Source organism: Stenella coeruleoalba, assembly GCF_951394435.1.
Source record: "Stenella coeruleoalba genome assembly, chromosome: 7".
NCBI classification, from domain to species: domain Eukaryota; kingdom Metazoa; phylum Chordata; class Mammalia; order Artiodactyla; family Delphinidae; genus Stenella; species Stenella coeruleoalba.
The window spans coordinates 112,140,154-112,155,098 of NC_137153.1; the positions used below are offsets into that span (position 1 = coordinate 112,140,154).

Below are 14,945 nucleotides of genomic sequence, written 5' to 3' on the forward strand. Positions count from 1 at the left end.
AGCAGGTAATGATAGCATCCCTTGCACAGAATTTTAACTGAAAATAATGCGATGGCACCAGCAGACACTGGCACAGAGACACTTCCACATATGCTTTAAATTTAAAATAATACTAAGCTTTAAAAAAAAAAGGGCTTCCCTGGTGGTGCAGTGGTTGAGAGTCCGCCTGCCGATGCAGGGCACGCGGGTTCGTGCCCGGTCCGGGAAGATCCCACATGCCGCGGAGTGGCTGGGCCTGTGAGCCATGGCCGCTGAGCCTGCGCGTCCGGAGCCTGTGCTCCGCAACGGGAGAGGCCACAACAGTGAGAGGCCCGCGTACAGCAAAAAAAAAAAAAAAAAAAAAAAAAAAAAAAGACCTATCACATATGCAGTGCTTTGTGCTGTTCCCTTACAGCTCAACTGGAGCCACACAAATGGAACAATCTAAACCAACTCTACTCCAGGGGTACTGTAAACTGTTCACAAACAATGAACAGCAGTTAAGGTTTCTAACACTAGGTTTTACACATGCTTTGGCACAAGCAAGTTAGAGAATCAGAAAATTAATTCACCATCAAATATTCACTGAGTCACACAGGACTCCGTGAGACTCTGGGAGTGAGACAGATTCTACTGACAGAGATCTCAGATTCTTGTAGGGGCAGGAAGGACAAGAGCTGGGGAAAGGAGAGTCTGGACACGGCTGAAACCCTGGAATCAAGCTGCACACCAAATTACCGGCGAGGGACTTGCTAACAGCCTGGGGCAGTCACGAGGGAACGGCCTCTGGGCTAGACCTTGGATGAGGAGCAGGAGCACTCCGGGCAGAAAACGCATTTCTGAAAGAAGGCAGCACAGCAGCAGTGGGGTGGGAAAGGCAGTTCAGAGGGGGGCAAGGGGCCTATTGCCACAAACACCTAAGGTACATGTGGAGGAGGAAGAAGAAAAAGGGTCTAAAGCCAGACTGGAAGGAAGATGACCCCGGTGGAGGAGTTACTGCAACACTGTGGTCAAGAGCCAGGAAGGAACTGGCACTAAGACAGGAGAGGATGGTCAGAGACCCGGCAGGTGGCCTAATGGCTGGCTGGTTTCTGAGTGCTCTCTGTGACGACCGTGACCATCCCTGTGCCACTGGACCCATGCACACATAAACATTTCTGGGCAGGTGTAATCTCTGTCTCTGCCTCTAGACTTCCCACATGCCAATCCTCCTTCCGACAGCTGTCAGGCTGCTCTAACAAGCGAATCTTATCCTATCATCCCCTGGCTTGAAAAGAGTATACGAGAACCTCCAGGACAAAATCAAACAACTTAGCCTGTACTGTCGGGACTCTCTCCGGCCTAGCTTTCCAGCCTTGCCTCTGCCCCACCCTCCTGAACGTCAGTACATCTTCATCCCTCTACCTCTTCCGCTGTGCCCCCAGCATGGAACACTCCCCCCACCCACTGCACTTGCCTCACCCATCCAGCAAACTCTGGCCTTTCAGTTCTTTGACCATACTGGTCCCTTGTGCACTGCAGGGCCTGAAAAGTCTTTCCCTTGGGGGTAGGGAGTAGGGTGGCAAATTCCTGGCTGATTCCTACTTATCATACAGGTCTCAGCTTAAGTGTTTCTTTTCCCCATCTTTCACCTACCAGACTGGCAAGAATATCCAAAGTAGGAGAGTTTATAAGAGAAAGGCATTCTCATATTCTCTTGGTGGAATACAAACTAGTACAATCTTTTTGGAGGGCAATTTGGCAACAGCTCTCAAAAGGTAAAATGCACTGTATGACCAGCCATCTGTCACTTTGGGGGGCTGCCCAGTAGCTATACTTCCTTTCTATGTCTGGGGAACCCCCCCACCTTATAAACAGATGACTGAGCCTCACCAATCATCACCAACCAAGCACCCACCCTTCCCTATAAGGAACTCTCGGACAGTGACCACCCTTCCCTATAAGGAACTCTCAGACAGTGAATGAGATGGCAGGAAGCCTCAGTTCCAGATGAGGCAGCCAGGGCAGCAGAGTGAGCAGCGAGCCAGGGCCTGCGCCAGCTGGGCCAGCAGTGTGATCTGCAGCATTCTGCCTTCGCCTGCAATGGCCCATTCTGCAGCATTATTTCTGAAACTGTTCTTGGCCCCAAACCCAGTTCTTGCCCTCCTAGCTATTCTGTGAGCCACCTACGATCCTTTAAAAAATAAAAATTCCTCCTTTCCTAAATCATCCAGTGATTCTAATGATTACAACAGAGAATTCTGAGCAATACATGCACACACCCTAATCCAGAACTCCACTACTAGGAATTTGTCAGATGTACTTACACAAGTACACCAAGACATATACTTATCAATAGGAGAATGGGTCACTAAATCATGGTAGAGACATGTAATACAATTCTATGAAGGTGTTGTTGTAGATTTGATATAGATCTACAAGCACTGATACAAAAACTTATTCAAAACAAGTTAATAGTAATGGAACAGCATCTACAGCATGACCTCAGCTGTGTATTTTTAATAGGGATTGACAGATAGATGACAGATGATAGAGATATATATAGATGGATCATAAAACATTTTTTGAGAAAAAAACACAATAAACCCTTAACAGTGGTTACTTTGGGGAAATATGAAAGAGACTTATTTTTCATGTAATATTTTTCCCCACTTGATTGTTTTGTCATGTTCATAAATTACTTTCATTAGAAAATGTTTTCATGTCACTTGCCCAGTAAGGACTTCCCAAACACCCATTATCCACATGCTCCTTCCTGTATTCTCTCTTATTACTGTTTTTTTCCTCCAGGGCACTTAGCACAGTGCATTCTTTTAGATTAATGTGTATTTACTTAATTCCTATCTCCCGCAGAGACTATAAGCTCTGAGGATAGGTGCTGTGTTGACCACTATATTCCCAGTGCCTAGCACACAGCAGATGCTAAATAAATATCTGATAAATGAATGAAAGTAACTTATCCTTCTTTTAAGATTCAGCTCAAGTGAAGTGAAGCTTTCCGTGAAATCTTCCAGTTTAGACCCTTTCTCCCTTGGGCCTCCAATGGCCTTTGTACCTACTGCCCTTGTCAGTTTATACAGCTATCTCCCCCATTACACTGGGAATATGTTGAGGGTAAGGATCCAGACATTCAACCTCTCTCTGTGGAGCCTGCTACAGTGCTTTTACACAGAAGGCACTCAAGAAATAGTTGATAAATGAACAGATGAACAAACAAACTAAACCTCAAAGTAACAACTTACTTGTGTATCTAAAATCAGGTGTTACTGATGTCTTGCTCTTCTTAATCTTCTTAATCTCTTATGAAAGCAAAACCAGACTGTGGAGAGTGATGATTTCTGAGCAGAAGTATGCCATAAAATCAAAGCTGTGGAGCCATCACCCTGGACTCACATTGGACTTGGAGGGAAGCAAGATCACTGTCAGCCAGGACAGAGCACAAAGTGGAGTTGCAGGAATGAAATGAGCAGACACAAATCTGCTTTACTCACTTTCAACAACTTTTCCTAAATTCAGGATTATGCTCGTAAGACAAATTACTACAGTTCAAAAGCAACAGAAACCAATTCAATTTTTCCATCTTAAAAATGAAAAGGCTTTGTATCAATATTAAATTTCCTGATTTTGATGACTTTATCAAGGTGATGTAAGAGAACATCCTAAAGGATTTTGAGATAGAGGGTTATGGTGTCTGCTATTTACTCTCGAATGGTTCCATACACCAAAAAATAACAATAATGTATGAGAGAGTGAGCAAAAACGTGGTAAAATGTTAACAATTGACAAACACGAGTAAAGGGTATATATGACTATTCATTGTACATTTTTGTTACTTTCCTGCAAGTGTGAAATTTTTTTTAAATAAAAAAAAGAAGAAATGAAACTACTTAATAGAAAAGGCTATTCCACCTTTACTACCATTTAAAGGCATCAAATGGAGGGAAATAAAAACACTACTTTGATGGAAATAACAAATAAAATGGAACAGAGCAATTCTAAAATTACTGTAAGTATCTTCATTTAAAAATAATTATTCCATACAGTATCTGGGGACAAATCATTCTTCTCACAAACATGGAACATCTGTTGCATACAAATCTTATAAGACGCTTGTGCATTACATGGAATGGAATAGCAAAGTCTCAAGCTAGCAATTTCCAAACTATTCAAGGCAGCCATTATTCCTGGCTCTGCAGAGCCAAGATACCAAGACAAAAAATGCAAAAGGTAAACAACAGCTGGAAAAACGCCAGCTACAAATGACCTGTTCAAGTTACTGGACATATGCAATTTCTTTCTTTTTTTTTTTTTAAAGATTTTTGATATGGACCATTTTTAAAGTCTTTATTCAATCTGTTACAACATTGTTTCTGTTCTTGTTTTTTGGCCATGAGGCATGTGGGATCTTAGCTCCCTGACCAGGGATAGAACCCGCACCTGCTGCATTGGAAGGTGAAGTCTTGACCACTGGACCACCAGGGAAGTCCCTGGACATATGCAACTTCACTCAGAAATTTAGCATGAAAGTTAAATTCAAAAATCCCAACTCTTCTAAATATAATTTGATCACTTTTTTAGTCATTTAAAAAAAAGTACTCTTATCTAGCATTTAGAGCTAAAATACAAATGTACAAGGCTGATCTAACAGGCGTAGCTACTATTTATAGGCCAGGCACTGGACCAGATGCTTTATACACATTATTTCTAATCATTATAAATAACCTGGTATGCATGGTAGGTATTACTGATACCATTTCACAAGTAAGGAAATCAAGGTTCAGAGAGGAATTACATGCCCAGGATCCCTCAGAGATTAAGTGGCAAAGAGGAACTCTGGTCACTCTAGCTTAAAAAAAAATCTCTGCGTGGGCCTATTCCCCCAGTGAGGCCTCCACTCTAGCCTTCCCTCTGCCCAGAAGGCCCATCCACTCAGACCTCACCTTCTTCATGAACCTACTTTAACCTTCTCAAGTCCCCTTGCACTGCATTAACATTCTTTAAGTTTTTGTTTTGAGATAATTGTAAATTCACATGCAGATGTTAGAAATAATACATCACATTTTTGTACACTCTTGACTCAGTTTCCCCCAAAGGTAATATCTTGCATAACTGAAGTATAATATCACCTGCATTGTTTTTTTCTCTACGATTTATCTCTTTCTAACATATAAATATATTTATAATTGTTGCTGTTATTGTCTGTCCACCCCCACTAAAATATAAACTCCCTGCAGGCAAGAATCTGTATCTAAATTTTGTTCACTGCTATATCCCAAGCACATAAAACAGGGCCTAATCCCTAGGAGGAACTCAATAATACTTGTAGAAGGAATCAAAGCACTGTACTGCACTGCCTCCTCTATCAGGAAATAAACCGACTTTAAGAGACCACCTTAGTAAATAAGACGATTCTGAAACATCAGGGAAACATTACACTCACCCATGGTGACATAAGGCAACTTATCAGTTGATCCATGAGGATAGATGCTGTAGAGGTGAGGTCCAGTAACATCTACTCCCCCCAAAACTAGGGCTGCACCAATGTAACCTTGATACCTGGTGATAAGAGTATGCATAAGAAAAAACAAAAATGAGTCTACATTGTATCACTATAACTTAACTGAAAGTTGTATTTGAAGTCAGACAATAAAAAGCTTTTCTTACACTACTACTGCTTCATTAAATAATTACTGTTTTGAAGGGAAAAAAATAGGGAATGGAGCGAACATACTTGAACATCTACTATCAGCCAATAAAAACTGTAAATTGTGTGAGGCATTCCATGTGCCTTACATAATCTTAGTCTCACAACCCCGTTCAAAAGAAGACACTATAATTCTCATGGTAGAGAAGAGAAAACCAACCCAAAGACATTTTTAAGCCTCAGAGCCAAGCTTGGCTTACTCCAAAGATCATCAGCACCCCTCCCATCATACCTCTCTGTGTTTAGCAGATAAGCTCCCTTCAAGTCAACAGTGAGTTGTTGCTCAACTAAAGCTGTTCAAATTATCAACCTCACCATAGCCTCATAGGAAAATAGCTAATGTCAAAACACCTTTCCCCTCGGGCTTCCCTGGAGGCGCAGTGGTTGAGAGTCAGCCTGCCGATGCAGGGGACGCGGGTTCCTGCCCCGGCCCGGGAGGATCCCACATGCCGGCTGGGCCGGGCCCCTGACCCATGGCCACTGAGCCTGCACGTCCGGAGCCTGTGCTCCGCAACGGGAGAGGCCACAACAGTGAGAGGTCCGCGTACCGCAAAAAAAAAAAAAAAAACCTTTCCCTTGAATAAATCCACAAAATTATGACAGATATGAGCTCATACTGAGTAAAAGAAAGAAGTAGTTCATCATGCAGGGAAGTGAATGAAGTAACTCCATGACAGCCTATATAAAACCCATTGCTCCTGCCCACAGTTTAAAACTGTATCTCTCAGGAACATGGGCAAGAATACATTTTCCGCCTCACCCCCACCTCTGTTTAATTCTGCACGTATTTGTTCCTTTGGACCCTCTACTTAGTTGGTTTTCCGCTTCTACAGATTGCTTTCCTTGTATCTGGTTCAATTTTTTACCATTAGAACTGCTATGCTAGATAAACATGCTGGATTTAAAGTTCTCCACTGTGAGCCTTTAAATCTCTGGGAAGAAAAATGAAACCAACACATGCTGAATTTGCCTAATGATACAATCATTAAAACTGATATAAATAACACAAGAACCAATCAAAGTCATAATTTTAGACTGTCTGAGACATAGCTACCCATCAGAAAGCGCTCTAGGTCGAGTCCAGTATTTCCCGTGTCCCTTGATTACCAATTTATTATTTCAAATCTTCCATTTATAAGTGAAAAAATAAAGAGCAGGAAAGGATTTTAAAAGCAGCCTCAAGAGGGAACAGAGGCCCAGAAAAGGGAAGAAACTGGTCCTAAGCCGCATGAGCTGGCAGAAGGGTCAAGACTAGATCCCAGCGCTCTGGGATGAGAAGCCAGAATCACCAGATCCACCACTCCCCCCTCAGCCCAGTGCTTGATCCACTATATCAACTGCCTGCCAAACACGCTGCTTAGTTAAAGTCAATTAATAACCAGCTAGTTCCCTTCCAAGCTAAAACATAATCTGTTCGATAACTTTAGAAGAGTCTAAGATATTTTGGCAAGTCAATGAAATACTTAAAAATGGATCCAGAAATTCTATTTCCAGGAATCTAATTCTATTGATATAAAAGGACAAATACGCAGAAATGAATGCATAAGAATGTTTTTTGTGGTAACTGCTTATGATGCTAAAGAAGTGGAAACAGTCAGAATTAGCTAAACTAATACAGCTATACAATGGAACACTACACAATCGTTAAAAACCATGCTGCATTTTTCATGCACTACCGATGGTAATCTTTCTCAAGGACAATTTTGGCAATATATATTAAAATGTTAAATGTGCCTACCTTTGACCCAGCAATTCTACTTCTAGGAATTTATTTTAGAATATAGCTTAAATAATTAATAACACAAGTACCTAAAGATTCTATATTCCAAAGGATCGGCAGAATACCTTACAATACCTTAAACACTTTAAAGTAAGCAATATTGTTAATCTTCAAAAATTGGTTAATAAAATAGATTACTGTGATCCAACAAAAATTAGGATACCAATCTATGGTTCTTAAACTTTTGGGGGCACAGACCCCACGGAAAAAATGATTAAAATTGTGGAACCCTCGCCCATAACAAGTGTACACACAAAAATTTTTCACTATTTCAGGAGTTACAGAAGTCCTCCATGGCTCAAGGTAAAATCTCTGGATGCCGAGCTCGTCTACTGATGGGAACAATATTCACAATATACTGTTATGTGAACAGGGTCAGTTACAAAACAACACATATAGCAGGATTCCATTTTTGCAAATACATACATGAGTATATATGCCTAGTATAAAAGGTCTAAGAAAATAGATCTCAAAGATTCACAGTGTATGTGCTTAAGTGGCAGAGTGTCAGCTGAAATCTACTTGCTTCTTTTCACATTTCTATAGTGTCTGAATTTTTTACAATGATCATACATTACTTTTATAATAATTTATAAAAAGGTTTTCTTTTTGAAATACCCCAACATGGAAACTATTGAAGAGGCACTGGTAGGTGAAAAGATTAGGTTACATTATGGGATAGAAAGCACAACTATGATCCCATTTTTATAGAACAAAATATGTATTATTTAACATAGGAAAAACCTTGAAGAGCATACCATAATCTGTTAGCACCGACTGCTTATAGGTGGTAGAAATTCAGATAATTTCTATAATTTTTTATCTATATCTTCTAGCTTTTTTACTGTGAACATGCACTTATAATACGGAAGGAAGGGAGGAAGGGATGATCAAGTGAATGAACGAACGAATAAATAAATTTAAAAGTCTAGGAGTATATACAACCAGCCAAAATGTGATTCTCGCCTATTTTTTCTTTGGGCTTTACAGTATTTTCAGAATTTTCTACAATGAATATATAGTACTTTTGTAAGGAAAAAAAAATTACAATATAATAAAATAAAATTTTAAAGCCTCTACATATTCAAATAGTTTCCAGAATACAGAATACAGTATATCAAAGCTCTCTGCTAGACTCAACAAGAAGCCTCTACGTTCAGAAGGAACAAGTATCACAGATATCTTCTACATATAGCCACCACAGAAGTTAAATAAAAGTACTGCTGAAGTAAGGAAAAAGACTTCTGTTTATCAAACCCTCTTTTCTCACTTATTCACATACAAGGAAATAGATTATTCAGGGGGAAGAAGAGAGCAAGAGTACACCTTGTATTCTTTTTTCAGCCTCTGAATGAGGATCTAACTATATATCAGGCCCTGTACTAGGCATTGCATAAGCCTTGTTTCTTTATTCATTTCCTCCCCAAAAGTTATAGAGACAGAACTATTATCCCCATTTTATTGAGGAAGAAACTGAGGATAAGAAGGGTGAGGTAAACAGCCCAAAGTTACACAAATGTGAGCACTGTAGACAGGATCTGAGGCAAAGTTCTAAAGTCAAATCCTATGATTTTTCTCTTATACTAGTGACCCACTTTACGTAACTCAACAAAAATGTCAAAAGACATAAAGAACCATAATTATCCTGGTTTAAATTTTTGTGTTCTTCTCAAAACTCTGATAAAATTTAACTTTTACCAAGTATGTTAAACTAAAAATAAAACACTGAAAAAAGAGAATTTAGAATTCCTGAAACATTCTAAAGAGATTAACAGAAACATCTGCTAGATTTAGCTAAATGCTAAATGACACTGCAAGCAATCTTGAAATGATATTTACTGCAATTTTACAAATTTAAAAATTGTTTTAAATGTAATGCACCACACAAACCACCAGAGGGAGCTTTACATTCAAAATCACAAATGTCTTCAGTTATCTTGACAACAGATGTGCTTTAACAAGTTCTCACACTGCACTGGAAGAATTTATTTGATAGGTGATAATTCTCCAGGATTAGGATGATGATTATGTACATAAATAAATGGAAATCACTGACATAAAGGCTCACAGCCAGAGTAGGAATTGGGTAGATATGGACTAGGCTTCCTGCCCATATGACTCATAAACCCTGGTATCCTCTGCTGTAAAATGGGAACTATTCTACCGGCCTTGCTGCGTAGCTATATTAAACCTCATATCCACTTCCTGAGAGCCCAGGGGCCATGCTACACTTGTAGACGAAGACCTGCAAGTTCACAGGAAGGCAAGGGCCAGGCAGGAAACAGAGAAGTGAGCCATGCAAGGTCTGACAGGCCAGAACACATGCTCCCACTTCCAAAGGCAACAACGGCCACTCAGTCCCACATCACCGCCCGCTTTATGAGCTTTTATCAGAAGAAGCTGGAAATCCATATTTTAAATTCAAAGCTCCCAATTTATAATTATTTGCCACTATTTTTTTTAAAACACTATGTGACCCAAATGAAATTTCTTTACAAGCTGAATACGGCCTGTGAGCTGCCGGCTTACAACCTTTGCCTTCTGTTCCTGCGCCCCTTTAACTCTCACAGGCCTGGATGCAGCTGCTACGACTTGGGACAGAGATAAAGAAAATGTCTTGTGCAGGTTGCTTAATGAATGATGAGGACCAGAATATAGGCCTCTGACCAACTTTTTAAAAAATTTTAAAAAGGTATCATGATACACATTCTATAAAGAAGGAAAGAGGAGAGAATTTATTAAAGCTAAGGTAGGTCACAAAAGGAGAAGCCAGGATTCCAACCCAAGACTAAATGTCCAGGCTATTTCCACTATACTACATTGCTTCTCTTCTCTTTATGAGGAGCAAATGAGAAAATGGACTTAAAATTTGAAAACTGTCTAGACCTATACAAACACAAAGTGATGATGTGATCGTAAGGACTAAAGAGAAACAAAACTACTAAGAAGAACTCTGTGGGAGTCAGCAGGGAGTGAACGTCAGGTCAGGCAAATTAATGCATCTCTTTAAGCCTCAGTTTGTTCATTTACAAATTAGACATGTTAATAGCCCCTAACTCAGAGTTAAAGGGATAAAGTGAGATCATGCATAAAGCACTTAGCACAGGGCCTGGCACAAACAAATAAATGTTGGTTAATAGTAACGCTATCCTACCCACTTACAGCCAACTACAAATAATCACTTTTCATTTCACTGTTATCTTGCCCCTAAAAAAGGGAGAAAAAACAATCATTTGTGTTTGTGTGTGTTCACAAGAAGAACTCAAAGGTTCCTTCCAGCTCTTTCTTACTATGAACAAAAAAGGTTTTTTTATCCAGCAATACCCTAAGCCTCAGGAAATGACTCAATTGGTCACATGTGATTCATTCATGAAAAAAAAAAAAAACCCAGACCCTGTAAATTCAAATACATTATCAAAAGTCTTATGAAATTAAAGTGTCTTTTTAGTAACAACTGATTTCTGGAATAAAATGTGTATTTCTTAATGCCTTTCCTCGAGCTTCCAGGCTTCCCTTGGCTGAAAATCTAAGACATAAGAAAAAAATACTACAGAAATCCCCATCCTGGAACCTTACCTGAAAAGCATCTGCTTCAGCATCCGATTGGCCGTCACGACTCTGGGAAGGCGGCCAGTGGAAAGAGAGTGGAGCTCCAAGTTGGAAGAAATGAGCTGGGTTGTCATGTCTGTGTCCGCAGCTGTCCCAGCACCACAACAACTAAAAAATACAATTAGAAACGTAGCTGAAATTCAATTACCAAAGGGCTCAATTAGAAGTGGAGCTTCTTGGAAAACTTCCACAAAGTTCAGGGACATAGAGAGATGTTTTTGAGTATACCTGCACTGTAACTGCTCTAACCAAGCTTAAATAGACATAAAATTAAGAATGCACATCTAATTATATGCAAATATATTTTCTGTAGCCCAGTGGAATATTTCAAATCATTAGTTTCTATGTTCTGAACAGAGTGTGCATTTTACTGATCCTAGAAAATATCCAAGTTGTACAAAAAAGCAAGGAACGTCAAAAGCCTTGCAATTTACATTTACCAAGTATTTAGTACTAGATACCAAATATCTAGTACTAAGCTCCAAAGTGCTGAGAATAAAGAAAATATTACACAGTAATAGCACTTGATTTCAAACTTGAGTGGAGGAGACATATAATACAATATAGTAGCATAGGTAGAAAATGCTGTAGGAAATTGGAGGAGAGAGCAGTTAACTCTGATCTTTGAGAAGAGGTTTCATGTGAGCTGGATTTGGAAGGACAGAATAAAAACACTATACAGAGAAGAAGAAAGGGCATTTCTAAGCAGAGGGGCTAGCAAAAGCAAGGGTAAAACAGCTTGGACATGCGGAGAACAGGGACATGAGGGAAATAGGGACAGCCCAGGTGTAACTGGAACATAGAGTGATAGCAGCTAAATAGGATGAAAAGGTAAGCTTTCTGTGAAATTGTACAAGACCTTGAATATCATGCTAGAGTTTCGATTTTATCCTGAAAGCAGTGTGGAAATGTGAAAAATCTCTTGAAAAGTTTTTAAACAGGAAAGGGACATAATAGATCCATGTTTTACAAAACCCAACATGGCAGAAGAGTGAACAATACAAATAAAGAAAAGACCAAAGGCAGAGAGACCATTTAAATGACAACTGCAATAATCCAGCTGAGAAAAAAGAATCCGAGCTAAGGCCTTAGTAGAGAGAAGGAGAGAAGGGAGTGGATTCAAAAGGCACACAGAAGGCAGAACTGGGTACCAAATGAACTGAAGACTAAAGCAAAAAGAGGACTTGAGAGACTGCCCTGGTGGTCCAGCAGCTAAGACTCTGTGCTCCCAATGCAGGGGGCCCAGGTTTGATCCCTGGTCAGGAAACTAGACCCCGCATGCCGAAACTAAGAGCCTGCATGCCGCAACTAAAAGATCCCGCACGCTGCAGCTAAAGATCCCGCACGCGTCAGGGTGCCACAACTAAGACCCAGCACAGCCAAATAAATAAATAAATAAATATTTTTTAAAATAAAAAAGAGGACTTGGGGATGGCTAGCTCAGATGGATGGAAATGCCATTTAAGGGAGACAGAAAGAAAATACAGGCTGAACAACAGGTTTTAGAGAGAAAGAGTAAATTCAATTTTACCCCTGACATGTTTAAAAATGAGTCATTCAAACTAATCAATACTTACTAAATGTTAGGAGATATGAAGTGTATTTTTGAACAGTTCTTGTCAGCAACAACCATTCCTTCAGTTGCCCTTGTATCTGCTCCAAGAACTATGCCATCCTATTTTTAAGAAATATATACTTTAAAACAACTTCACATATACAAACCACAGTTCTCTACTCTAGTTTAGAAAAAACAATGTTGACCATCCCCTGCTCCCCCAACCACCCCACCATGCGCTGAAATATTGTGCTATACTTTCGGCATTCAACGAAAAGCTTATTAATAAACATTATTGGTTGAACCCTCAGTAGGCAGTAGGAACTATCATTCCTGTTTTCAATGAGGCTCAGAGATTCAGTGAATTCCTTACAAATCACAGAGCCAATATCAGAAAAGTTTGGATTAAGATGCAGGAAATCTTTCCATTAAAATAGCCATGCCTGGGCTTCCCTGGTAGCACAGTGGTTGAGAGTCCGCCTGCCGATGCAGGGGACACAGGTTCGTGCCCCAGTCCGGGAAGATCCCACATGCCGCGGAGCGGCTGGGCCCGTGAGCCATGGCCGCTGGGCCTGCGCGTCCAGAGCCTGTGCTCCGCAATGGGAGAGGTCACAACAGTGAGAGGCCCGCGTACCGGGAAAAAAAAAAAAAAATAGCCACGCCTGTCAATTTCTTTTTAAAAGATGTCACTTTTTACCATTAACAACAATAACCAGTTATCTCTTTTGACCCTTACAACAATTTAAGTCAGGAGTTATTATGTCCACCTGATGGATTAGAAAGTGAGGCTGTGAGAAGGAAAATAACCTGCCCAAAGTTAGAGGCCGCAAAAAAGCTAAATGGTTAAACATTTTTGTTTTCTCATTACATCATCCTGCTTCCTAAAGTAGTAACTTAAGACAGAAAACTGGCCTCCTGTCGAAAACTGAAGAGTGAGCAAAGTATATAAACTGCCGATAAGTGCACAAAACTGACATAGTCTCTCCTAAAGGAGCTTTTCCTGATATAGTACTCTGTAAGATGTGCCCTTCCTCACACAGCCCAGAGAAGTAAAAGAGGCCAAGGGGCCTGGTTCCTGAAATTAGTTGACACTGCTGCTCTCAGCCTGTCCCAGCTTACCTTATAAACCACTCCTGCGATAGTCGTCCCAGTTTTCCGGGCCATTGGAAGCTTGGATCCTTTCTTTGCAAAATCGGCTTCCAAGATGGCATTTCTGAGAGCAGATGAGAGAATAAAGGGTTGAAGGGCAGGACCACATTGCGCCGCACTGGCACGAAGAGTTTCTAATAGGGAACTCGGGAGAAGCAAAAACTACTAGCATTTGCTTTCAAGACCATCTGTTTCACTGGCTCCTCCCAACAGCAGGACTACTGTCCCGCTTTTCTGCGAAGAGAGCGTCTGAGAGGGTCCGCACCACCATCCCGGAGATGGAGGGTGTCCCGGTGCGCTGGGGAAGTGGAAGAGCCGACCCGGCCTCAGGAGAAACACGCTCAGGCCCTAATTCCCCTGAGTCACAGGTGCCGCGGGCCGCGGGCCCCGCGCTCCACCATTCGTTCGGACTTCCCGGCTCAGACCGCAACCCAACTCCGACCCCGGCACCGCATTCCCACTCCCGCCCTGAACCCCGCCCGGGACATGGCCACACCTGCGGCAGTTCTCGAAAGAGAAACCTCCAACCGGTGGCTCATACACTGACACAGCCGCCATCTTTCCCGAAAAAGTACTTCCGGGCCGGGGGCGGGAGCAAACGAAAATAGCCATGCACTTCCGGCGCCGCCGGCAACCGAGGGCTGAAGGGGCGGAGGAAACTCCGCGCTAGGGTGATGGATCTTAGAGTTAGGGGCTCCTAGAGGAGCCTGGAGATGTTTGGAGTATAGCACCCCAAGTGGCGCGGAGGAGAAACTGACACCCGGAAAAGTCGGGGGGAAAGGACTTACCCAAGGTGGGCACACCAGAGACTAGGCCTCCTGCCCACCAGACCAGAGCGGTTTCTACTGCTAATTCGACTACATGGAGCTTCAGAGACAGAGACACTGAAGTTCCAGGCACAGCTCCACCACCTCCTTGCAATGAGCAAGTCCTCTCAACTGTCTGAATTTGTTTCCTCTGCTGTCAAATGGGGATAATAGCTGCCTCAAAAGGCTGCTGTGAAATGAACAAGAAGCCTGTAAAAAAAGCTGTTCACCATCATTAGTCGTTAGAGACATGCAAATCAAAACCACAGTGCAATACCATTGCACACCCACTAAAATGGCTATAATCAAAAAGACAGAAAATAACAAGTGTTGGCTGGGATGTGGAGAAATTGGAACCCTCAC

At 41.3% G+C, this 14,945-nt stretch overlaps 1 protein-coding gene across 1 annotated transcript in view; it reads right to left on the reverse strand.

The window, feature by feature from the left end:
* The window catches only part of PSMB7 (proteasome 20S subunit beta 7), a 58,441-nt gene extending 44,076 nt beyond the window's left edge, over positions 1 to 14,365 (reverse strand). The window contains exons 1-5 of the mRNA XM_079926714.1: positions 14,273 to 14,365; positions 13,747 to 13,840; positions 12,650 to 12,747; positions 11,040 to 11,180; positions 5,420 to 5,535 (exon numbers count right to left, since the gene is read on the reverse strand). Of these exons, the coding sequence (XP_079782840.1) occupies positions 5,420 to 5,535; positions 11,040 to 11,180; positions 12,650 to 12,747; positions 13,747 to 13,840; positions 14,273 to 14,334 (511 nt within the window). The 5' untranslated portion in view covers positions 14,335 to 14,365. The remainder of the gene's footprint in view (positions 1 to 5,419; positions 5,536 to 11,039; positions 11,181 to 12,649; positions 12,748 to 13,746; positions 13,841 to 14,272) is intronic.
* Between the last annotated feature and the right edge of the window lie 580 nt (positions 14,366 to 14,945).